Genomic DNA, 26,432 nt, shown 5'->3' with positions numbered 1-26,432 from the left:
CGTGTTTTCCGACCGTTCATTGTCAGTTACAATATCTAAGTTTTCTATTAAGTAGTTTACAGTTCATTCAACTGGTTAACATGGGGGAGATGGTGACATAGTGGTTATGCCACTGGACGAGTAATCCAGAGGCCCAGGCTAATGATTTGGGGACATGGAATTCAAATTCAATTAATAATCTGGAATTGAAAGGCTAGTCTCAGTAATGGCAACCTTGAAACCATTGTCAATTGTTGTAAAATAAAACCTATCTGTTCACTTTAGGGAAGGAAATCTGACGTCCTTACCTGGTCTAGCCTACTATGACTGCAAACCCACACCAAATGATTGACTCTTAGCTGCCCTCTGAAATGGTGTGGCAAGCCAATCAGTTCAAGGGCAATTAAGGATGGGCAATAATCGCTGGCCTTGCCAGCAGTGCCCACGTCCCAGAAAAAGAATAAAAACTTTTTTTTTCAACCTTAATAAAATTCTTGCTCATCATTTGGTTTTGAGTTCTAGATATGCTCTGAAACAATGCTTTTCTCTTTCTAGGTGCTGACTGCTCAGATTAAAAGTTATTGCATATTATTGTATTCTACATAGCTTCTACTTACATTTATTTTTCACATTGAAATGCACATGCGAGTGATGATCGCCTTATTTTGCATGGGTCTGACAAAGTTTCTCTGTGCTAGTTTTATTTACTTCATTACAGCCTTGGTCCAAACATAGCAAAAAGATCTGAACTCAAGAGGTGAGGTCAGAATGACTATCCTTGAAGTTAAAAGCAGGATTTGACAGAGTGTGGCATCAAGGAGCCATAGCAGAACTGAAGTCATTGGGAATCGGGGGGAAAACTCTCCATTGGTTGGAGTCATACCTAGCACAAAGGAAGATGGCTGTGGTTGTTGGGGGTCTATCTTTTTAGTCTGAGGGCATCACTGCAGGAGTTCCTCAGGGTAGTGTCCTAGGCCCAACAATCTTCAGCTGCTTCATCATTGACCTTCCTTCTATCATAAAGTCAGAATTGGGAAGTTCGCTGATGATTGCACAATGTTCAGCATCACTCGCGACTCCTCAGATATTGAAGCAGTCCATGTCCAAATGCAGCAAAACCTGGACAATATCCAGGCTTGGGCTGAGAGGTGGCAAGCAGCATTCATGCCACACAAGTGCCAGGTGACCATTTCCAACAAGACAATCAAGCCATGTCCCCTTGATGACATTACCATCACTGAAACCCCACTATCAATATCCTGGGGGTTACCATTGACAAGAAACTGAATGGAACCAGCCATATGAATATTGTGGCTACAAGAGCAGTTCAAAGGGTGGAAATTCTGTGGCAACCAACTCATCTCCTGACTCCCCAAAGCCTGTCTACCGTCTACAAAACACAAGTCAGGATTGTGATGGAATACTCCTCGCTTGCCTGGATGAGTGCAGCTCCAACAACATTCAAGAAGATTGACACCATCCAGGACAAAGCAGCCCACTTGATTGTTTGATGGCAGGGTGACAATCACTCCAACATCGATGCACAATGGCAAGTGTGTAGCACCTACAATATACACTGCAGCAACTCTCCAAGGCTCCCTCAGCAGAAGCTTCCAAACTCGTGACCGCTACCACCTAGATGGACAAAGGCAGCAGATGCACTGGAACACCACTACCTGAAAGTTCCCCTCTAGGTCTCACACCATCCTGACTTGGGACTATATCGCTGTTCCTTCACAAGTTGCTAGGTCAAAATCCTGGCGCCTGTTTCCTAACAGCTGTATCTACACCAGATGGATGCAACAGTTCAAGAAGCCAGCACACCACTACCTTCTCAAAGGAGATTAGGGATGGGCAATAAACGCCAGTCCAGCAACGACGTCCACGTCCCGTGAATGAATAAATATTTTTAAAAGTCATATACCCACTGCTTACTATTTCAATATATACATTTTGCATTGGGTCAGCATTAAAAATACAGGCATAAGAAAGGAGTGCGACTAATTGGATAGCTCTTTCAAAAGAGCAAGCACAGGTACAATAGGTTGAATAGTGTCTTTCTTGATGGTACACATCTATGCTTGTATAGTATTATTGTCTTTCCAGTTACAAAATTGATCAAAACCTTTCTATAATAGCTTAACTGCATCTTCCATCCATATCATCTACCACTATTTTATCATTTTTACAAATTTAATAAGCTTATAAATGGTTGCTGTGCCATACTGCTCATATAAAATAAGAAATAAGCATGTCAGCAATTTCTCCCTAATTTGGTGCCTTAGCTTTCCTCATTACAGTGACCCAGCAGGGCTGATTAAATAAATTAAGTCATAAAAAGTCATAAAATTTGACTGACTCAAAATCAGCTGCTCAACTAACAAACACATGCATTGTAGTTCGGTAGTTTCAGGAATAGAGGTTAGGTTCATTGGCCAGTAGAAAAACAAATAATATTTTTGAAGAATTTCCTAAAGAACAGAACCAGTTAATCAAAAGATAAAAAATTGAAGCAAAAAGCTTCCAAAAAAAATGTTACGACTAGGAAAAGTAGAACACACCAAAAGTAATAGTTAATTCTTATCCTGTTCAATATGTGTGCTTTAGCAATAATATGTAAATAACTGTTATTGGTTCATTATTGTATTAGGCCTTTTATTTGTATTGCTATGCAGAAGGTAAAATAGTCTTTTAAAAAACCTAGCCCACAAAGCCTAGAATTCAACTGGTTTTCTGGAAGTCTAATGATTAGGGAAGTAATTCATTTTTATTAAGTCCAATAAAACTCTGAACACAATTTTGAACACAAGCGAATAGCAATTTGAAATTTAGGCCTAGTAATGAAGTAGTAGGTATATAAGAATGGCCATGCATTGGAAAACTGACCAGTGAATCAAACAGTGAAACATAGAACTTGGGATGACAGAGCTGAAGGAAAACAAAATTCAGGGACGAGGGCCTGGATTTTCACAGGGTTGCAGAGACTCCGTGAACATTTTAAAAAATGGTAGGTAGAACCTGGATCCCAAAATCTTGCCTGACCCCCCACCCCCAATTCCCAACTGATCTCATTTACGCTAGTAGGGGAAAGGGGGCAGATTGTGAGTCACACAGGAAGGAAACCTGCACTTAACACGGCTATTTGAACTCAGCACTGAGTTCAAACAAACCCTATTTTTGCTGTAGCGAGGACTTAACCTGCAGTGCAGGAATCTCATTTTTTTTAAAGTAGACATAAATGCTCTTGAAGGGCAGATAAGGTCCATAGACCTGTCATGATGTGAAGTTCTTTAACCCCCAACCCTTTAAAAATAAAAGCCTGTCTGTATCAGTGGGAGTTGAAAAAACTCTATTCTAGTGGTCACAATTGCTGTTTGTTGACATTTCCCCAGGGCTATCACAAATGCTTGGCTACTTTCCACAGGCTATAGTTATCTCAGCATGGGGATCCTCAGTTCACAGTCTGATTGACAGCTCAAAGAGACTATTATAGGATTAGCTGTCTTTGACATGGGATTATGAATGAAAGTTTGTTTGTTTATTTAAAATCTCCTCAAGCATTTAATCCCGTATAAAGTTTTGAATGGGCTTTCATGAACAGGAGTTTTTTGTAATATAACGAAGACTGTTAATAGATATTAAGACCTTTTTAATTCATCTCAACCTGACTCCTGAAGCCTGCCCATTGTGGATGCTGGCTTTCATGAATTGAAGTTTTTAAAAAATATATAATTCTATTCTTAACCCCACAAAGACAGTTAATCCTTTAATAATCTCTTTGAGCAGTCAAACTGTAAATTGAGGACATTATTGCTTATGGAAAACAGCTAAGCATTCATAATGACAGAATTATAGCCCTTGGAAAAACATTTGACAAACAGCTATTGTGACCACTAGAATAGGTTATTTTTTTCCAACTCTCACTGATATAGGCATGTGGATATTGGATGAGTTGGTGTGGAGGGTGTAAGGGCCAAGGGGGGAGGGTGGGTTGACATGAGTTGGCATTAAGCATGGGTGGTGATGGTGAGGGCTAGAGGCCCTAAAAATTATCAAAACAACTGGATGAAGTTCTGAAGAACAAAAGCATGTCTTAACTAGCCCCACGTCGGCATTCAGCAGCCCCAGTGGGCACCTCTAATCTCTGTCTGGGTGTGGCTGGTCCAACTCTATGCTACACCTGCACCACCCGCAGGAGTGAAGATCCCGTCATTTGGAGGAGTTTCCCCTGAGGCAGGGGCAGTGAGCCAGGAAATTTTCTGACTTTTGCTACCCGCCTTGGGAGCAAAGATCCAGACAAGGATATTATTGATGATAGATGTCACTTGCCTCACTTTAAAAGGTGGAAAATGAGATTGTTCATTTTCAAGGGCAACACCCATAGTCACTTGGCTGGAGCTGCATTTCTAGCGGGATCCAAATGGTTTAGACAGGCTTCATACTCCCACCTAGTGCTAGAGCATTCTGTTAACATGCCAACATGTCATGCTCTATTTAACAGCCATGCTGAGAACTGCCAAGTTTGTTAACAAGAACATGAATCAGACACCTCTCTGCTTGCAAACTGGCGCCAATAGTTATGACTCTAGAAACAAGCCAAAATACAATACCAATAGCTCAAATAGTTCAGAAGGCTACAATTTACAATAAGCATGGGAAATTAACACAGGAGACTCATGACTGTTTCACAAGAATGTTTCCAGCAATAAAGAACTGTAGTTATGAGGGTAGATTGGAGAGGTTGAGACTCTTTTCCTTAGAAAAAGGAAGGCTGAGAGGAGACTTGATTGAGGTATTCAAGATCCTGAGGGGTATGGACAAGGTAAATAATGTGAAACTATTTCCACTCAAGAGAACATCAAGAACTAGAGGGTGCAGATTCAAAATAATTAGCAAAAGGAGTAAACATGATATGAGGAAAATTTTTTCACGCAGAGGGTGGTTTGAAGTCTGGAACAAACTACCCGAAAGGTTGGTGCAGGCAGTTTCGGTCGAGGTATTCAAAAGGGAATTGAATTGCTACCTGAAAAGAAAGAATGTGTAAAGTTATGGGGATAAGGCAGGGGAGGGCAGTTAGGTGGAATGCTCTTTTGGAGAGCCAGTATAGACTTGATGGGCTGAATGGCCCCCTTCTGCACTGTAAAGATACTGTGATACTGTGAAGATACTGTTAATAAAGGCTTTCTTCCTCTTTCTTTCCTTCCTCCATTCTGACATTTTAAGTAAAGAAAAACAGTTGTAATATAATCAAAACACATTTGCATTCAATCAGCTCAAAATAAAGGATTCATTTCCTACACATTTTCATGCAGAGACATGCATAATCTGATCTTAACAGAGTTACACACGTCACAAAAAATATGCCCAAATCTCCTCAAACTTTTACGACTGTCCAAACCCTCTGCTTGAATAAATCTGCGCCCACAAAGCTGGTCATGCCCCCAACTCTTAAATCAGAATATCCTTCAATTGCACTTGAGAGAGTCTCCTCATATTTCAAAAAGATTTTCAGGTGCAGCAAGGAAAAAGTATTTCTGCTGGTGTTTTATTGCATTTTTGGGCATTAAATATATCCTTTCAATAATGGGGCATAGGGATATGGCTTCATCTAACTACACTCTCGCTTTCAAAAATACATGTATTTGCACCCAAGTCTATATTCCTCAAACTCTCAAGCATGTCTCTATTACATTTATTCTCCCACTACATGCTTTTCCCCTCAAAGTATATTAGCTCCCACTTCTCCACATTAAATTGTATGTTATCTAGCTGTGTATTCCACTAGCCTGAAGAGATCAGAAGGATAAACAGTCCCCAAACTCAACACTACAATTTGAGAAGACCAGATTTCTTAAACTTTAGTTATTATATTCTCCAATTTGGATGCAGTCTTATGTGCAACCTCCTCCAATTAGTGAATTCCTCCAAACATTGACACAATGGAACTGAAGGACTGCAGGTGTTACTACATCCTAGTTCCATACCATCTTTATAGTATTCATGTTAATATTGAAATTCCTGGTGTAAGTTACAAAGATGTTTCAAGTAAACTAATTTTTTAAATGAGCCCAACAAATTTTGCAACAACCAGTTCTAATTTATAGGCAATGGTGCTGAACTAATCATAGCACATTCCAAAGTTGAAGTACCATCCAAATGTAACATTTTCCATTAGTTACTATTCAGTATAATATTCAATTCTTCCCTGTAGCTCCGCAGATACTTATTAGCTCAAAGTAGTCCCTCCAGATGAAGGCATCAGCATTTGCTTTGATATTACATCACATTCAAAAGAAAGTTACACACTAAGTAAATTGCAATCTTTATAGTTACTCTCTCTAGGCCACACACATCTATGGCTGAGTTCACAGGGTTCATATATTGCACATTCCCGATTTCCTTTGCACTACTTCAGGCAACCATGCCTTAGTTCCCAAAACCATAAGCTCTGAATTTCTTCCCTAAATCGCCTCTCCTCCCTCTACCTTTCCCAAATAACTTAACACAGGTGAAAACCTACACCACGTTTATATATTATGGCACACTCTCAGCAGATACATAGCCTTGTATTTAAAGTCCCAAATGTCTCCTGGCAATTCAACTCTTCGCCCTGCCCCACCAGGATGAATCTTCCAATGTCCTTTTAAACAAAGGACACTTTACTCAATCTTCTGGGCATGCTTGAATGAACTTCCAGCAGCAAGGCATATAGCGGTGGTTACTTGGTCTTCAACTCTCCACAAGAGGCTTTATTCCTTCAAACTGGGGTTCCATCCTCACCAGAACTCCACTTGATTAACCTAAAGGCAGTCATTTTCTTCTACCTGGCATTGCAGCACTTGCTTTTGATCTGACTGCCTCAAAGTCTGTAAGTCTGCAAGCAAGAACAGCTGCATCCTCTTTAGTGTCCAGGTGTTAAAACACACAACTGACTTTCATTAGGGCTTAGCATGGACCCCCTATCCTCAAGGCAACTAAATCGAATGGTCCTGTCATAGGGCAAAGTTCAATTCAACTTCATGCCAACCCCCCCTTCCAGGGTATTCTATTTTACCTCAATTTAAAAGAGACAGGGGGGTCAAGTGTTTCAGTACTCCAAAAGATGCTTAGGCCCTCAGCCAAGAATATATAATGAGGCTTGGCTGAGAGACCAGAAATCCATTAGTTTGTTGAAACATCAGAGCCCCAGAGAAAACATTGCTTGATTGACAGCTCTGGCTCTCTGATTTCTGCTGTCAATTGCACAATGTTTATTTAAACAAGGATAAAAGGTGTCATGTGCTTGTAATTTCAGCTATTGAAACATTAAGGGTCTGGATGATTAACACTTTTATCGTCCTGTAGTAAAAGGACCTTTTAAAAAAAAATTGGAAAGTTATGAATGAATTATTGTTCTTAAAACTTTTTTTTATTACATATTCTACTGTCACTATAGTGTTCATTGGCTTCATATAGTGTATATTGGGTAAATGGGCAGGGGCATGTAAGAGGCACAGCTTGGCATGAGAGGTTGGAGAAGGGGCATATCTTAGCATAGGGGGCATGAGGTGTCGTGGTATTGGGTGGGGGAGCATACCTCAGCATGAGGACAATGACATTTCGAATTTGACTTTTAATTAGTCCCCTAATGCAGACTGTGGTTCACGACACTGCTGAGGTACCGTGAATGATGACTCATTGAAAACCTGACTCGACTCCAAATTTCAGAGGACCAAGACCCCGCAATGGAGCCAGCCAGTTTGGGAGTGCAGGATACAAGCTCTTGACCCAAATCAGCCTGCACCCTTAAAAGGCAATCCTGAAAAATCAAAAACCCCAGGGATGGGATTGCGAATCCAGGAACTGGGTCCCAGACACCATTTTTAAAATGGTGCCCAAGTCATTCTGACTCAGTGCAAATCCAGCCCATAAAATCTAGCACTCATAACAATGCAAATTCTTGTCTACCACTGGCATATTTAGCCAATCACTAAGAGGCACATGTTTTCAGTGAAAGTTCTTCACAACATTTCCTCCCCTCCACTCTTACATCTTCCTGGGGTGGTGGTAGGAGGTGGGGTTAGTCTCACGGGCATTTTCTTGCAGTGTACATTCCTTTACTATGACACTAAATGCCAAAGCCACAACATGCATTGCTGCCTAATTTAGGACTGATATTTACAAGATGTGAACAAAATAAGCTTTATTTAGTTTTAAAACTTTTACAAAGGGACCCCTGATTGGGAGTTAAGGAAGCTATTCTCTTTAAATACTAATCTACTAAAACTTAAAATCAGAACTACAGTCAATAGTTATCTAATTCTATCTAAAACTATTTGATCTATTCTATGATTCTAGTTTGAAGGCTCTCAAGTTATTTTATTAGCCATACAGAACGATTCAACATCTAAGTTCAATGAACCTGAAACTTGTTGTTTTCCCCATTTTGTTTTTAAGCAGTCTTATGTACCGGATTCAAGGAAATGTACCAACCCTTCCTGAAAAGTACAGAACAGAATTATGCCCATGATCAAATATCTCATCTTACAATTCAAACTAACTTTATTACCAACATGAACCCCATTTCAAGCATAGGCTGGAAATCAAAACTGAACAGCCTTTCACTTTAAAAAAAGCAGCTCCAATGTTGAAGCAAAAAATGTGATTCCATTCTTCATTAACCAAGTTTTTAAACTGTTCAGAGCTCTCTTATTAAGAATGTGGAAAATTCCTTGAGGTACACTTGTGTTTTGGATTTTTGGTTTGAAGGAAAACTTCTCATGAAAGTCATTATAAATGATAAATCCAAGTTGTTCATCATAAAAGCGGGCTCCCTATAGTATAGCTCACATATAATTCAAATCATGGTAATAAAGCCAAATAGTTAATGCATCAATGAAGCACAGGGCCAAGGAAGGGGGGAGGGGATATAAAGTCAGAGTCAAAATAGGAAAGAGCAGGACAAATTTCATGTAATCAGGCAACTGGGAAAGGTTAAATCCAGGATTTGATGGTTATTGACACCAGTGCCAGGGTAGAAAATGACGAGAGTGGCAGCATCCCCAAACCTCCCACCGAACGTCCAGCACAAAAATACAGGAAATATGTAGAGGCAATTTTTTCAGAATCCATAATGGAAGGCAAAAGGAATGTTCACTGGATGATTACTGGAGACGAATGGTTTGTCTTGTGAGAAAAGAATGAGGAGGTTGGGCCTATACTCATTGCAGTTTAGAAGAATGAGAGGTGATCTTATTGAAACATTAGATTCTGAGGGGTCTTGACAGGGTAGATGCTGAGAGGATGCTTCTTCTTGTGGAGGAATCGAGAACTAGGGGCACAGATTCAAAATGAATGGTCTCCCACTTAGGGTGGGCAAGGTTGAGTTTCTTCTCTGAGGGTCATTAATCTTTGGAATTCTCTTCCTGAGCAATCCGTGGGGCTGGGTCATTGGAGATATTCAAGGTTGATTTAGACATGGTTTTTGATCAACAAGGGAAGTAAAGGTTATGGGGACAGGCAGGAAAGTGGATTTAAGGCCACAATCAGATCAGCCATGATCTTATTAAATGGTGTCCTGCTCCTAATTCTTATTTATATTTCCTGTCTATATGCCCAAATTCAGGATGATAATTTCAACAAAGTACTGAGGACTTCTGATATCTGTACATAAATCCTTCATCTGTCAGAGGATAGTCCAGGTAAATGTTTGGGGAAAGCAAAACCACATAGTAAGTTACGTCACAATGACTTCTCTCTTGTTTTTAAGCTGTATTCTATGATATATAAAGGGTTCTGCAACCTCTAGCAGACAACCCATAGAACACGGATTGACCAGCTTTCAGGACTTCACCTGCAAATCTACATCAGTTTTTCATTTCTGTTAGCTTAGGCTTTTTTAAAAGTAAAAAAATCGCCTTGGGAATAAATCCCTCATGTTCTATACAAGGTTAATACCTCATCACAGAAGTATGCCAGGATACCTCCACAGGGGTGTGTGTAGCATACAGTTTTAAACATCATCACTGAAGCATTAAACTCCAGTTGGATTACTCGGGACATGATCATAGTAGAACAAGCATAATTTACTTTCAGAATCAGTTCCAACTTGTGCTCATAAGTGAACTGCTGGGCAAGATTACCACCCCAAAATCATCAGTCCAGTTTGAAAGACACTGGCCAAGATTTTCCATTCTGGGCCACATCCCGTGGCAGGGGTGGGAACCAGGAGCATCTCCCACCGTGGGAGCCGGTGGGAATTCGTGTCAAATCGCGTGATGCTGGCCTAATTAATTAAGCAGTTGGGGGTTTCTCAACATATTACGCGGCAAGTTGAGCTGAATGACACAAGTCCAACCATCATACCCCGGCGCCATATTTAAAAGGCGCCCGGCATCAACTTCTTTGCCGCATGGCCACCATTGGAGGAGGAGACGGTCCAGCGATCCCAAGGAGCTCCGGCCCCAGATTCAATAACACTTGCCTCGACGTGCCGCTCATTGCAGTGGAGGCCAGGACCCAGAGGATGGAAGGAGGAGGCCGAACCGTCTGACCAACTCTTTGTGGAAGGAAGTCTCCAGGGTGGTCAGTGTCCACGGCATCCACCAGAAAATTGCCCTGCAATTCCAGAAACAGATGAATGACTTCATCCACTCCGCCAGGGCGCATGAACCCTCAACTGCTCACACTCACCTCACTGAATGGTAGAGGGGGCATGGGCCTCAGTGGCAAGGGCACAATCTGTGCAGCACATGCATAAAAGAGCTACTCAACATGATAAGGTGATGCCTCATAGCCCCACTGCAGTCCATCTAGTCTGAAGGTGGAGAGGCCACCGCAGGTCCCTAAACCTTCCACACAAGGAGCTCAGATGCTGTCTCGGTGGTTTGGAGGAGGGTGGAGGGGAAATAGACTTATGCATTGAGGGCACCAGCAAGCACCGCTAATGACAAGGTTCTGTGAGCTTTATCCTATCTGCATGGGCTCACTGCTCTGGTGGGTGCTGCCCCAGACCCTTGTGGACAACATGCAGTACATCAATCACATGGCACGGTGGGTTATTTGTAAGAAAGCATGAAAAAGATACCCAAAACCCAAGCCAAGCTGGCAGGGGAGGAACCAGACTGAGCCTGGAGCAGATGGAGAAATCAGTGGGCAGCCTCCATACCCAGTATTTTCACATAGAAGCCATGTTGGAAGCAGCTCATGCAGACCCTTGCTTTCTCCTCTAGCACTTACAGGTGCCAGCAGGAAGAGGGGAAGACCAGCAGGGGGAGCACTGTCTAGCAGTACTTCCAGCCCACAGAGGACCAAAGGCATTGGGGAGGAGGAAGAAAGTGCATCTGTAGAACTGTCAAGGCAGTCACCTGCACCCTCCACCAGCACAGAGACACACAACTCGGTGAGAATTAGATCTAGTTCAAGCATGATCTCACATCCTGGTGGTCACCACACAGGTACATCTCCGCATCAGGAGGTGGCAGAATCAGCCAAGCTCACTGGCACTCAGGAGACTGCTGGGGAAGAGGCACCTGTGAGGTTCAAGTCGTATGACGAGTCTCTGGGATCAGCCCTGTCCCAGACGTTGGGGATGCTGCAAGAGGTGAGGGAACATTAGGCAGAGGTGTCAGAGGCCCTCAACAGTGACACACAACACAGAGAAGTCCATCCGTGTGCTTTCTAATGAAGTGGTTCCAACCTGTGTGCTCATGGAGGCCTCCGTGGGGAGGATGGTAAACATCATGAAGAACCTCATCCAGCAGAATGCCCAGTTTCTGTCAGAGATGCGCATAGACCTGCACTCCATCCTGTAGTGAGGTCTTGCTGTGGCTACATGAGAGGGGGTTGGGGCACCTTGACCTCCCTCCAGCTGCCCCTTCTCCTCTAGGAGTCAGGCAGGGGCCCTCAGGAACCCAAAGGGAGGAGGAGCGGCTGTTGGACACCCCTGGAGCCTCCACTCAGGACTCTAAGGGTGTCCGGCCCTTCAGAATCCCCTTGCCTGTGGCCCCAATGTTTTGTCTTCTTGACCACAGAGGGAGCAGCTGCCCCACAGCAGGGCAGCCAAAGTAGGCCGGGGCCCTCTAGGCCTCAGGTCTCGAGAGGACACCCACCAAAGACATCCAGGACAACAGGACAAACTGGTCAGCAGGCTGCCTCCACCCTTGCTGCAGATGTCAGGGAGCACCTAGATGAAATGGTGGAGAACAAAGATTAAGAAGTTACATGTGATAAAAGCAGAAAATGCTGGAAGAACTCAGCAGGTCTGACAGCACCCATGGAGAGAGAAACAGAGTTAACGCTTCAAGTCCGTATGACTCTTCTTCAGAGCTGAAGGAAGGTCGGAACATGATGCATTTTATACTCATGTTTATATATATTCATGATTTCTCATGTGGTTGAACGGGTGCACTATCATTGTTAAGTTTCTTACACTTTTGTAAATAGATTACACTTGCCCTTTCATGAGGTCTGATATGGTTTAATTCCAACTCATAGCTGTTAAGCCTGTGCGTTCCCTACCTCCTTGCTCCCCCATCTTCAGGGGGGGCACCCCAAGCTGGGGCTATTGCTCCTCAGAATCATGAATATGCAGAGAGGCTAGGATCTTTGCGAGCTGTGCAAGAAGCCTTCCGCGCACACTGAGCCTTTGCCCTTTAAGCGTTCATCTGTTGAAATGCCTTAGCATGGTCAGTACTATGTGCTGGGATTCCCCTTCAGTTATCCAGTTAAGCTGACCTGCTGCTCCATCCGTTCCCATGCAGCATTCATGCAGTTGATGCTCCATCCACCCACCCCTGCACGTAGTGTTCCAGGGTCCTCAGTTGTTGGTGATCTCCATCTTCTGATCTCCTGAAAGACGACCTGGGGCAACCAACATGTCAATGCCACTTTGGTCCAGACATGTTCCAGACCAGCATGACACCAGCTGGTGGTGCAGATAGTTGGACAGGGGGTACAATTCCAATCAGGCCCACATCTGCATCCCATTAACTTGATGCAAAACGGCTTCAAGCTGGCCTTTGGTGGGAATGGCGACCCGCCATGACGGGCAGGAGTGCACATTCCTGCCATCACTTCACGCTGGCGGGAAACCGATCTTTCAGCTCCTGCTACTTTGTGGCCTCCGCCCTCCATTAAACCCGCCTCTGTTGGGACTGGAAAATCCTGGCCATTGTTACTAAGTAGATTTAAAGAACATTTTAAATACCAAAAATGTCAATGTATTCCCACAAAGACATATGTTTTACATTTAAATATATTTTAGTGTATTTTAGGGGAAGATTGTGGACTCATAGTCCAGAGATCCAGCCTAATGCTCTGGGGATACGGGTTCAAATTCCACCATAGCAGCTGATGAAATTTAAATTCAATTAACAACATCTGGAATTGAAAGCTAGTCTCATTAATGGTGACCATGAAATTATCATCCATTGTTGTAAAAACCCATCTGGTTGACATGTCCATTAGTGAAGGAAACCTAGTGTCCTTACCTGGTCGGGCCTACATGTGACTCCAGGCCTTCTTAACTGGCCTCAAGGGCAATGCTGGCCTTGGAGCTGATGCCCACATCCCATGAACAAATGGAAAAAAAAAATTAGCTTGGCTGGAAACTGCAGAATTGCAATTCCAGTTTTCTGGTACAAATTGCTATTAAACATTAAGGAGAGTTACTTGAAGTGCATCTTTAACCCAAAAATGAGAGAGATGTTTGGCGGGTAAATCATAACCAAAGAATGGCCAAAAGGCTTAGCTAAGCAATTTGCTCTGAAACAAAGTTCCACTTCCTAGGATTCATGCATGGAGGTTATGCATCTCAAAGATATACATGTAACACTCTAACTCTACATTTTGTCACTGGTTCTAGTCCCCAAACATGCAATGCCACATCATCAGGAGTATGTTTAAAATTAATTCAGTTGCCTCTCCCCTCAAAATTGAAATTCTCCAATCTCAAAGGAGCTACTTTTGAGGGTTATAATGTGAGATGTCTAATAATCAGGCAGTGGAGCATCAGAAACTTAAAATAATTGTTAAAATTGATGTTTCAAGAATATAATTAAAAGGCATAAATAATAAAAATATGGCCTAAGGCAAACAATTTCTAGAGACCATATGTAAATGTTATTCTTCCTCCCAAGGTTTCTGCTTTCCTGTCTTGAAGACAGGAAGTTGGCAGGAGCTTGCCAAAACAGCAATGGCCAATATCATCCTCAGCAACATCTCAAGACCTCCATGGCGAGGGGCAAGTAGCAGCAACAGTTTTTCTTTAGTATTTGGCACAGACCATATTTGAAATTGGAATGTTATTGATCTATATGGCTCACTCCTCATTCACTAAAATCAATTGAATCATCAAGGGAGCCTGAATTTGCAGCCATGGCTGGATACTTATCTTCTCTACCCAATGTTTTTCAGATGTTCTTACTTTTCTTCAGATTAATCCACTCCCATTTCACCTTTCCATACCATATTAGTTTACAGATCTCCCTATTATGTATATGCCCTCTCCATTCTGAATATATGCAGCCAGTACATTCCATACTTTGATACCCTCAAGGTATTCCACCAGTCTCAGACCCACCCAGTCAATCACATTATCTAGCCACATATTTGGCCTTGGTTCTGACTTCTAAACATGTCTTTTTACATTTACTACACAAGCTGTGTTTATAACCTCCAATTTCATCATCAAATGGCTGAATTATTATATCTTGAACTCCTCCATGCCCTTCAATGGGTTAATCAAGTCTTACAACTTCCAATTCTTCAAACTACCCTTTTAACTGTCAAAAGCTACCATCTCTTTCCTTTTATAACTTCTATTATTTCATGCTCCAATATTATTGTTCCATCTCATCAGATCTTAAATGAAACCCCAAATCTTCTGTTTTGATAAAGGTGCCTCCAAGGAGCTTGGTTTCCTCAAGCCTGCCGAACAATTGTGTTGCCTCAAAAATCAGAAGGCTGTGGGATCATGCCCCATTCCAAGAGCTTGAGAATCTGTTTAGATTGTGTGTTCAAGTACCCAAAAGTACTGCATTGTCAAAAAGTGCCATCCTTCAGATGAAACCCCAGAAATTGCACCTGCCTTTTCAGGTGATGCACGATACTATTTGAACAAAAGGAGGTGCAAATTGTAATAAGCCCATTTAGTCTACAATGCAGCAATCTCATCTCTCACCTATACAGTGCACATAAGAGCTGAATAGACAGTTCAACTCCCACTTGATAAAGGCATATATAACAAAAACTAACAAATACAACCAGCAACCAACTTTGTTTTAGGCTACTGAAAGGAAGAGGCACCAAACACTTTGCCTATATAGGGGTTATCCAACATAGGGACCATAGGCTAGAGCCCAGCCTGCTAAGGGTTTCTATCCAGCATGCCAGCTAGAGTTCAAAATACACATAAGTGGAAATGACAGATTCTTTTAAGAGCTGTAAACGTGGGAGAGAAACAGTCTGTGATTGGAGGAGCAGCAAGCAGTGGGAAGGTGAGTGGTGGCACTGGAGCAGTGACAGTGAGTTCTGCAGCGCGGGGAGGGATGGGAAGGTGCCTGCAGGGTGTGGAACATGTTGCAAGGGAGAGGCTGCCTAATTTGTGTCTAAGTAGTGAATGGTGACAGTGTTCAGCCATCGAGAATCTCGCAGCCAAGTCCAATCCTATCCTCTACCAGAAACTTTCCAGCAAAGGTCACTAAATAGTGCTCCAGTGCAGACTTCTTCTTTCACTTCACTAAGTCTGGAGTAATGAGGCCTATTATAGCACACTTGCTTCCAGCAGAGCTAAGGTCATCCAGTCAGAATAGAATGTGAAATCTTCCTGGTCTATGTGGATTGGCTCTGCACGTTGTAGTGCCTTTAGCTTTAAGCCTTCAAGGAAGTTTTTCTCTAAACTGCCTTGGGAATATACATATGGCATGTATTAATACATTATTTTCATAAACTTGTGAATGCTCTGTTGCACAAAATATGATGACATGATAAAGGTCTAGGTAAAACGTTTTACTTATGTTGGTTTAAAAAAAAACACAGGCGATATCTGGATGTTTATCTTTTTTGTTGCAATCAAATGCCTGAATTTTCTCTGACTGATTTCAACGTGGCAGAATAGTGTAGCCTGTTTTTGCACACCTTTGAAAACCTGAACGTATAATGCTGTGGGAAGGATGGAGGAGAAGTCACTGTTGTTATTAACAGAGAAACATTTCAACATATTCATACTATAAAATTTATCACCGTTTTGGTTACTTTGACCATTTATCTATTTTTTTCCTGTTTGTCTTAAAAGAGACAGAGAGGTTTAGGAAGGGAATTCCAAAGTCTCAGTATGTGCTTTGAGGAGGAATTGATCTGATCTGTCCCCAGAAAACTACCATGCAGGGTTGTGCATGCATAGGTAAATGAGAGGTAATTCAAACATGTGATGGGCAATTGCTTTAGCAGCGTCGGGTCATTTCGGAATCACCTACCACCTTGGTTTAGCGGCTATAGTGCCAGGTATCTCACTAAACCAGTGTTCAATGTGGTGGCAAAAAAGTAAGCTAATAAATTAGTTTTCTCATTTGAAGCTTGTTCATAAAAATTGTTGTTTTGATTAATAGCCAGATAAATTTCTGTTGCCTTACCTTTCCGATTTGCTCAGTGGGTCCATGAGTGAAAAAAAGATTGAAACGTGGTCTGTCACACAAGAGGTTAACACCCCTGGACCTCTGCTACTCTTAAAAACCACCACTGTCACAATACAAAATCAGTCCAGCCCAAATACATGGTCCTGGCCAGCAACAAGATTTGCTGCTTCTCACTGCTCCCACATTTAAAGAGCTTTTAAGCCCAATACCAGTGCATTGAACTTCATCAAACAGAGGAGTAAGTTTATAGGGCAGGACTTTTCAGATAGTGAGCAATCCTACCCCTCCACCCAAAGAGTCAGCAGCCCCACCGCCATTTTATGCTCCAAGGAGTGTTAATTGGCTGGAGACAGGACTTCCACCCCACACTTGCCTCAGAGACACCCTCAGCCAATCTGATTGGCCAGCAGCTCTGTAGTCCCAGCAGGAGCAGTCACCAGGATTTGAACTACAAACAGCCTCCATATTCGAAGGCCAGGAGTTCAGGACCAGGTAATCGCAGGGAATCTCATGGCGGGGAGGTGAGGCACAAGGAGTCTTGATGGAGAGGCCGAGGAAGGGGTGCAGAGGTAGCACCTGTGGGAGGAAGGCCTTGGATGGGGTGGCTGAGGTGGAAAGGGGCCCTTTAGAGGGGCACAGCCCCATGGTGCCCCCACGCCCCCTCCCCCAAGAACTGAGCAGGGCCTCCCCCTCACCCCAGTATTCCTCCTGCCAGGCAAAAAATTGAGGCCGAGCAGAAAGCAGCTGATTGGCCACTTTAAGGCCTCAATTGGGGCAAGAGTGGGAGGGCTTCCCTGGGCATTGCCTGTTCCACATGAAACTGCAGACACGTCATGGTGGTGGTGGTGGTGGAAAGACCACCCAGGGAACTTTACCGGTCCCTTTGCCTGCAAACCCATCAGTGGGGGAACTATAAAATTCTGCCCATAGTAAACTGTGCGACCGGAGCACAGCGCAGATATGAGCACCTAGAGGACTTGTGTGTCTGTGCCAGCTCTCTGGTAGAGCTATCAAATTAATTGCAATTCTCTTCTCTTTCCCCAGAGCTCTGTAATTGTTCTCCCTTCAACTAATTATCAAGTTTTCTTTTGAATGTTACTATTTAATCTGCTTCCATCACTCATTCAGGCAGTGCATTCCAGATCTCCAACTTCTCCAGTCCCTTCACATAATCGAATTTCCTCATTATGGGTAGATACCATTCTAATAAATTTCTCCTGCATCTCCTTCAAGGCTTTGACATCCTTTCCACAGTGTTCAATGCTGGGAACCACACTAACATGCAGCTGAAGCTGAAAAAGTGCTTTAAAAGGTTTGGCATAACTTCCTTGCTTTTGTACTCTATGCTTCAATTAATAAAGTCAAGGATCCCATTTTTAAAAATAAAACGCTCTTCTCAACTTGGACTGCCATCTTCAAAAGATTTGTGCACGTACACCCCCAAGGCTCTGGGTCATGCATTCCCTTACAACTTTAAGTATCAGGGTACTTTAAAGTGTTTGCTTTAACAATGTTGGAATAAAGATAAATTGTGAAGCATAAATATATCCATTAAGTAATGCAGCCACCGCCCCCCCACCGCACACCTCTTCCTAACCTCCAATCTTTTTAGTCAGAGTTCAATGGAAAAGAAAGGACTGAAGCTATCCAGTAATGAATTATCTCATAACACCTCTACATTTTGAGCATGGGAACACAAACGATCTTTGTTTTCAACTATAAATAAGATAACTGAGTCATTCATCATATTATATCACATGGCATATTTCATATCAAATTACAATTATCTCAGTTTGCAGGAAGACCACAGGATTACATTAAGAGGCAAAGTATACATCAACCATTCTTACATCAACCATATTGTGTTTATAAAGGTTACAAGTCACATTCCCTAAACCATGTTCTTCTTTAAACTTACTTCCCCAGGGAGAGTGCCAGGAATCCTACACAGGATTTGATTTTGTTCTGTGCTTCCAGATGAGTCATTCCTTCAGTACTTTCACCATTGATGGATAGCACAGTATCTCCTAGTCCGACATTCGCTAGGTCTGCCTTACCGCCGGGTGTAATCTGTAGCAAAAACATACAATTTTGATGTTTTAGTGCAGTCTGAACAAAGCCTTCCAAGGCCAGTAGTGAATAGACAATTTATGTATGCCTGATTGATTAAATACAGTTTCTACAAGCTTTTAAAACATTTAATTATATGCAGTGAGGTTATTACAATACTTTACAACCCCCCAGAATTTTATGAAAAACAAGCCATCTTTTGGCGGGCATATACATTGGCTCATTTTGCAGGATACAATAGTTGACTTGATAAATAAGCTTTGTCCTATGTCAAATTATAAACTCAAAAAGTGGTTGTTCAATCTCCTGCTGCAACTTTGTTGGAATCTCAAAGAAATGGCTTAAATGTCCCTTTTCAGCAGTTTCAGACAGTTACACAGTTTGGGTGGTAGTGCTGGTGATTGTGGGGGTGTTGGAGATGTTCAGTAATCTCCATATGAAGTTATGGTAGAACCATTCAGCACATTGTCCCTCCATTAAAATTCAGGGCTGTTGTTATTTGTTTGGGTGCTTGCATTAAAATATACAGGTAGGGATATACACACTAGTGAGGTCTTTCAAACCTTACCCATTACTTGAAGGTAATCATTATGTTAATTATCTCCCTTCTTTGAATGTTAGATGCAGGAAAAGTTTGTGCGATTCACATTAAGGGTTGTTCAGGGGGCTTGGTATGTAATTCAAATGTTATAATAATTGCAATTCAAATGCACAGATGCAATCAAACCTCTGTCTGGAAGAGTGAACATTGATTAAAAATATTTTATGTATTTTATACTGATTAAAAATATAATTGACCAGAAACTTAACTGGACCAGACACATAAATAATATGTCTACACCAGCAGGTCAGAGGCTGGAAATTCTGCAGTGAGTAACTCACCTTCTAATTCCCCAATACCTGTCTAACATCAACAAGTGGACACAAATAAGGAGTGTGATGGAATACTCCCCACTTGACTGGATGAGTAGCTCCAACAACACTCAAAGTTCAACACCATCCAGGACCAAGCAGCCCGCTGGACTGGCACCACCTCCACTGTGGCAGCAGTGTGTATCATCTCCAAGATGCACTGCAGCAACATGCCAAGGCTCCAACGACAACAACTTCCGAACTGCATATATCTGAGCTCTAGGGGGTTGTGTTTGGGTGGGGGGGTATCCCAAAGACACACTGGGGTACCTGCACCCCACACCCCTGCCCCTGAAACCCTCCCCACCCCCAGGAAGTTTCCAATTAAGGTTTGCATGGCAATTGCCTGGAAGTGCAAACTTACCCTGTGCAATTGCCCTGCACTGGGGACCATCTAAAAACACAATTTAAATCGCAAACTTCAGATGGTACCGACTGGGCTACACCAATAATTACCTAGAAAAAATAAAAAGAATTAAAACCTCTGACTTCTGGGTAACTATTGCACAGATGCAGTCTGAGCCCCCACAGGAATCCCCTTGAACCCCCAGGGGACACCCTACACCCCACCAACTGCTCTCCCCCACCCCTCCAACTAGGCACACATCACGGGACTCCACCCAACCCCCAAGGGACTACACAACCCCGATGGGAACTCCCCACCCCCTGGGATTCCCCCCAGCCCCACAGAGACTCCCCCCACCCCCCCACGCCACCCCCGGCCAACCAGACCCAACTCTCACCCCATTTGCCCCCTCACCAGGCCCAGCTCGCACCTCACCCACCCAGCCCAGAGGCTTGGCCCATCCAGCATCCCCCCCACACACACATTGAGGTACAACCTGCCCTCTCTCCCGGGGCACAACCCAACCCAACTTCCCCCCCAGACACGACCCGATCCGACCCGACCCACCACCCCGAGGAACCAGCACCCAACCACTCTCCAGCACCGCCCCCACCCCCCAAATTCTACCCACTGACCTTCTAGTTACCTTCTCACTGGCCTGTCAAAGACCTTTAAACTTGACTGTACCTTTAACTTGCCTGCTTAATGGCAGCTAGTGCTGTGAAAAAAGGGGGTGTGGCCTCCTTGCATCCAACAGAGCTAGGCCCCAGGGGCGCACTGCACTGCCCGGATCTCACCCAGCCTGAGTTGGAAGATCGGGCAAAATAGGATTGAAATAAATTTAAGGGTAAAATACTAGGAGTAGAGAGGCAATCCAACTCTGATTGCCACTCCGAGGATGTTCAAGCCCATTGACGTTCCTTCACTGTAAGTGGGTCAAAATCCTCAGACCCCCAAACTAACAGCACTGTAGGCATAACTACAGCACAAGAACTGCAGCAGTTCAGGAAGGCAGCTCAGCACTACCTTCTCAAGGACAGTGAGAGATGAGAAATAAATGCTGGCCTTACCAATGATGCTCGCAGCCATGAACAAATAATAAAAAATGATGTTGTAACATGACAAAGGCCTAGGCCTGAATTTTTCCTTCGTCGGGCGCGCGTGATCGGCAGGCCTGGGAGTGGTTAGGAAATGGGCCCCAACCGCGATTTCACGCTGGCTGTCTGGAAACGCGTGCTGAAAAGCTCAGCGCTGACGGGGTGGGGGCGGGAAGAGGGCAGGCGACATCATTGCGGGCGCAGGTGAATGCTTCGTGAGATCTTCCTGAAGGCCAACAGCTGCCTCAGGAGCTGCAGATCGGCAAATAATAAAATAAAGCATAAAAAATGTTCATTCAGCGCAATCCTGAAAGTATACCTCAATAATACTGTCCCCAAATATTTATTTTTATTTTCTTCCCTAACAGAGATTTCATCCCGCTCTTGGATGAGTTTTCATGAAAAACATAAAGGCCGCCAGGCCGATTGGTCCGTCTGCCAACCATAAGGTTGGACCGGCCACGAGAAACCCCATTCAATTGTGCCATTAATTGCCCACTTAATTGTTGGCAGGTGCGCTTTCATCTGCCGCACATGCCAGCCAAGCGAAATATTGCGCGAGTGCGTGACAGATGTCAGGATATTCGCCTGACATCATCTCACGCGATTTTACACTTCATCTGATTGGGTGCCCGCTTGCCCATGAAATGTAAAATTCTGCCCAAAAAAATTGGGGACAAGTTATGTACTGTATTGCTGACTCCTGCTGTATTCTTTGATTTCTTGCAGTTTTAAATAATAAAACTAGCTTTGTGTTGAATTATATGGTCTGACAGTGACTATTTTTCTTTTTGAATAGACAGATGTGCACTCTGGGTGGGGGGGGATGGTGGAGGAGGAGGTGACACAAACTGTCCAATGTAAATTATTTCACTAAAAAGGACAATAGCTAATCTGGAGGCACATTGCATCAGTGGGAGCCTGAATTGTAAATATTACTTTGTCTATTCTTAGCAGCTTGAGGATGACAGTCGCGGGGAATTTGAGATTGCAGGTAGTTAGGGAATTAATGAGGTATTGTTACAAATTCACGTTTGATATTGATACCTTCTTAGATCCATCACTATTGACTTTTTCTTATAAGTTACCTGAGCATGTTTTATGAAATCTGGCTTGCACTATCCTATATCAATTGTATGATAGTAGGGCTTGGAGGGTAACAATAACACCCCATTATTGCCTAAACTGGATAGTCATGGCTCTTGACAATCTTCAATTAATCTTCAATCTCTTCAAAAGGTGGACTGAGTTAATAGGTGAGGCAAGGCTTAAGTCCACAGCAAGCTGAATGTACAAAGTCATTTGTTTGTTTAAAACATATTGTATTCATTAGCACTATGAAAATAACAAGTCCTACCCCAGCATATTTTAGTGAGTCGTCGTGCTTGATTAACTCCTCCACTTGCTGCACTTTTTGACCTGCCTTTTTTGGCTCACTGCTGCTTCTGATGCAAACCTGCATAATTCTCAATTGCTCAGATTAAAAATCCATCCAACAATATGGATGCAAGGTGTTTATGAATTATGGAAACCAAGCAACTGAATCAATTATTTACAGTCAAAAGGAAACAACTTCATAGCAATCTCATTAGCATCTGAGGAACCCACTATTTTAGACTTTTTTATAAAACTTGTAATGGTCTGCCTTTAAAATGCAACATTGGAAGTAATTATTTTTCTAACTCTTGTGGAAAATGCAAAATAAAAGCTGAAACAAGACAGATAATTTAAGGTTAATGACCTTTCATCAGTTTTCTCTATCAATTCTGCCTAACCTGCTGATAATAGCATATTGGGCAGGATCTATAGGTCGGCGAGCAGGGGGTGGGGCCTGCTTGCTGATGCGTAAAATAATGCGGGATGACATTAGATGGAACTCCCAACGTCGCCCTACGTCATTTCAATTTTCAGGTCGGCAGGGGCTCAGCCAAATCAGCTGTGCACCTGCCATCTTGTCAATGGCCTATTGAGGCCATTGACAAAGTCATTAACCTCATTAATGGATCTGCCTGCCCGCTCAACCTTAAGGTTGGCGGACAAGCCAGGAGCCCAGGCGGGCTTCAGATAAAGCATGAAACTTCATCCATGGGCAGGATGAGGTTTCATGAGGGTTTTTAAAAATTTAATAAATGTTTGATTTAAAGTGATGAACATGTCCCAACTCATATAAATGTCACATGAGGGACATGTCAGGGAAATTTTGTTTTTGTACCTTTACCATTTTTACATTTGGAGCCGATCTCCCTGAGGCAACACTTAGCCTCAGGGAGATGAGTGTGCTCTTTCATGCGCATGCGTGAAAGAGCACACTCTCAGCTGAGGGAATCACACCCTGCCCACACAGGGAATGCATAGCACTTCCTTGCAGACATCACGCTGGGCGGGCCTTAATTGGCCCGCCCATGTAAAATGGTGGCATGCTCCCAATCGAGGGCACCAATCGGAGGCGCACCTGCCTGCGCCCGCTCCAACACGTCCGCCCTCCACCCCCGACGGGAGGAAAATTCTTCCCTTTGTGTTTTTATTACAGATAACTTCGATGTTTTTTCCTCATTGTCTGCAAATAATAAGCAATTCATAGCTTCGAGCCGCTTAGGCAGATGTAACACTATCTTTAGATAGGTTTTAAGAAATGCATGTGCAAAATAGTCAAGGATCCACTGCAGATCACAAGGTAATGCTATATCATTTAATCCCATATGTTGTTCATTTTCATGATCTCAAGAACACTGGTAGCTAGTGAATGGGTTTTGATACCAGGATAACTTATATCATCCTATGAATGAGCCACTGTTAAAAATGCCCTGGGCATGGTTGGAGTGGGCATCAAGCTAAAAAAAAATCAAATATGCGGATAAGATGTTTTACATGTGTAAACTGGCCAGAAGATGAGCCACTGCTTTCGGGCATCCTGCTATGTCAACTGGAAGACTAAGTAAACCCAATGTTTGAATCAGTCCATTATACAGTGAATGCTTCTGCTAAGGTAAGTTGATGTATTACTTTCATTCGGTCATGGTAAATGGAATGAGTAAGCCCACAATTACAATGTATCAGAGGAAATAAACATAAGCACATGGAGCCTGAAGGAAGAAGTCCAAGGGTCTGATTTTCCTTGGTTACTTTCAGAGCTAAAATGCCTCCAAGGTGGTCAAGATGTGGTATCAAGCTGCCTGCCTTTAGCAGCAGATGCCATCTTGGTAAAGGAGTTGAAGCATGCACTAGCTGCCTGGAAAATTGCTAAGGGTCTAATTGACAATTAAATTTTATGCTAACACTCATTAAAGAGGCTGCATAACATTTTGGTTCGCGCTTCAATTAACAGCCTCTCTTACCCACAGTGAGCAGCTAACAGGCATAAGAAGTTGATGTGGATTTCAAGTGCTACTTAAAACTTACTGTTCAATTCCTGTTGGTGCTTTTGAGGTGCACTGGTAGACTTTTTGTCAAGTCTTCAACATTCTACTGACATTAATTCTGGAAATTTTCTGCTCACTTTATCCAAAGCGAGTGAGTGCTGTGCTATTTGACCTTATTGGATACCTTTACAGGAGTCACTGGGAGAAAGAATGGGCTGGACTGAGGACATCTTGCTAGGGAACACCCTTGGCCAGTAGGAGGGGGATGACATGAGGCCAGACAGAAGAGAACCAGTAGCTTCAGCAGAGTGGGACAAGGGAGTGAGATGGGCTACTTTTTCTCTCCCCACCTGTGGCTCTTCCTTTTGACCCTCTCCATCACGTCTGAAGGGTTCTCAAAATTCCCACATTTTTCATATCATCAACAAGGATATGACTTTTGGACTTTTATCTGAAACCAGACAACGAATATGCAATCTTCCCTTTAAAACAATCAACACGAAACTAAAGCCCATCAAAATTTTACATAAATAATCGCTACTAACTATGGGGCAGGAAGACCACAATCAATGCAAATATGCAAACCCATCAATACTCCACACATACAATGGCTTTCAGTTCAAGACTAGTTATGGGGGCAGGAAGACAATGATAAACATCATACGAGCCCATTAAAATGAGACCACAATCACCTGGGGAAGCCCACCAAAATCAAACAAAGAACTAACCTTGATTTTGATTGAGATAAGAAATTTGAAAAAAACAGTATAATGGGGCCAGGAGATCTGAAGTGAGCAGGTTTTGGGCAGCGACACAGAAGGGTGGGCATTTTGAAAGCTGACACAGGGCAGTGAGCAGTTTTTAGAGTGGCTTGAGCAGAGTTTAAGGAGGGAGCTGAGCCAAGCAGAGGAAGGAGATCTGGAGGTTTGCAGGCCCAAAGGCAACATCACGGTGAGGGGCACGGGATGGCAGGCTCAACCGAAGACAACAAGGCCGCAACCGCAGCCCTCCACGAAGATCGACCACCCACAACTGCACCCTCCAACCAACTGAAGAACCTTTGCAGATTCCACAGACCAGGACCACGTGGGGACGGAAGGCCCCAGAAGACAAAAAGAGCGTACCCCAAAACTGCAACCAGCCTACCTGGCTGGATTTAAACTGTCAAGGAACCCTGGTTGGTGAGCATGATCCCTGATCTCTCCTAGTTCAATTTAGTTAGGTTTTGGGGGTGGGACAAGGGTAAGGGGATTAGTAGTGTGATTTTCCCTCGTTATGTCGTGTGTTCCCCATTCTTAACTAAGTGTACTTTGTAAGTCTGCATAATCTCAGTGTCATTCTAATGTTATAAGTTCATTTGTGACTTCAATAAACTCAGTTGTTTTTTCCTGCACCAAAACCAGTTGTCTGCTGCACTTTGTCACAACCCCCAAATAAGTCCAAGGTCTAGAACCCAGGAAGTGGGAGCGATTCGAACCGCTCAGAAGTCAGAGGTGAAGCTGATACACACACCACCACCCCCTACACGTCCAAGAACCTGTGAAGATAGTGCCCCTGTTCCTTCCCAACCTTTTAAAAAATTTTTGTAGAGAAAACAACCTGCCAGCTCCCACCCGACTGCCCACACCAACCATATTATGACATGGGCAGTGTATTATCAAGGTCAATGGACTTGTTAACAAGCTCAATTGACCTTCGATTATTTAGTCAAATATAGCGCGCAGGCTGCCGATTTTGGTGTCCACCCACCTTCTGTGTTATGGTGATAAGCTCGGGAAGGTGGTGGGGTGGGCACCTATGCTATTTTATGTGACCCCCCTCCCCCCCACCCCCTGCTGAAAACATACCCAGTGGGCGCACATAAAATCCAGCCCTTAGAATCTGCTTTCAATCTTACATCAAAATAACCATCCAAATTATGAAGGAAACTGTAATTTCTGAGCCCCAGAAATCGACTGAATTATTTCATGAATTAATGTATTCTGGTGAAACTGATGCTTTCTGACATTCAGAGCACATTTAGATCTATGCAACGTCACCCTCGTTTCTTCTTGCC

At 43.2% G+C, this 26,432-nt stretch overlaps 1 protein-coding gene across 3 annotated transcripts in view; it reads right to left on the bottom strand.

The window, feature by feature from the left end:
- The window catches only part of pdlim7 (PDZ and LIM domain 7), a 144,468-nt gene that overhangs the window by 80,557 nt on the left and 37,479 nt on the right, over nucleotides 1–26,432 (bottom strand). For all 3 annotated transcript variants that reach the window (XM_041193130.1, XM_041193128.1, XM_041193129.1), the window contains exon 2: nucleotides 18,511–18,662. In XM_041193130.1, the coding sequence (XP_041049064.1) occupies nucleotides 18,511–18,662 (152 nt within the window). The remainder of the gene's footprint in view (nucleotides 1–18,510; nucleotides 18,663–26,432) is intronic.

The sequence above is a fragment of the Carcharodon carcharias genome, chromosome 8, assembly GCF_017639515.1.
Source record: "Carcharodon carcharias isolate sCarCar2 chromosome 8, sCarCar2.pri, whole genome shotgun sequence".
Lineage (NCBI taxonomy): Eukaryota > Metazoa > Chordata > Chondrichthyes > Lamniformes > Lamnidae > Carcharodon > Carcharodon carcharias.
The sequence above is the reverse complement of the archived record's forward strand: the minus strand, read 5'-3'. Positions and strand labels throughout refer to the sequence as shown.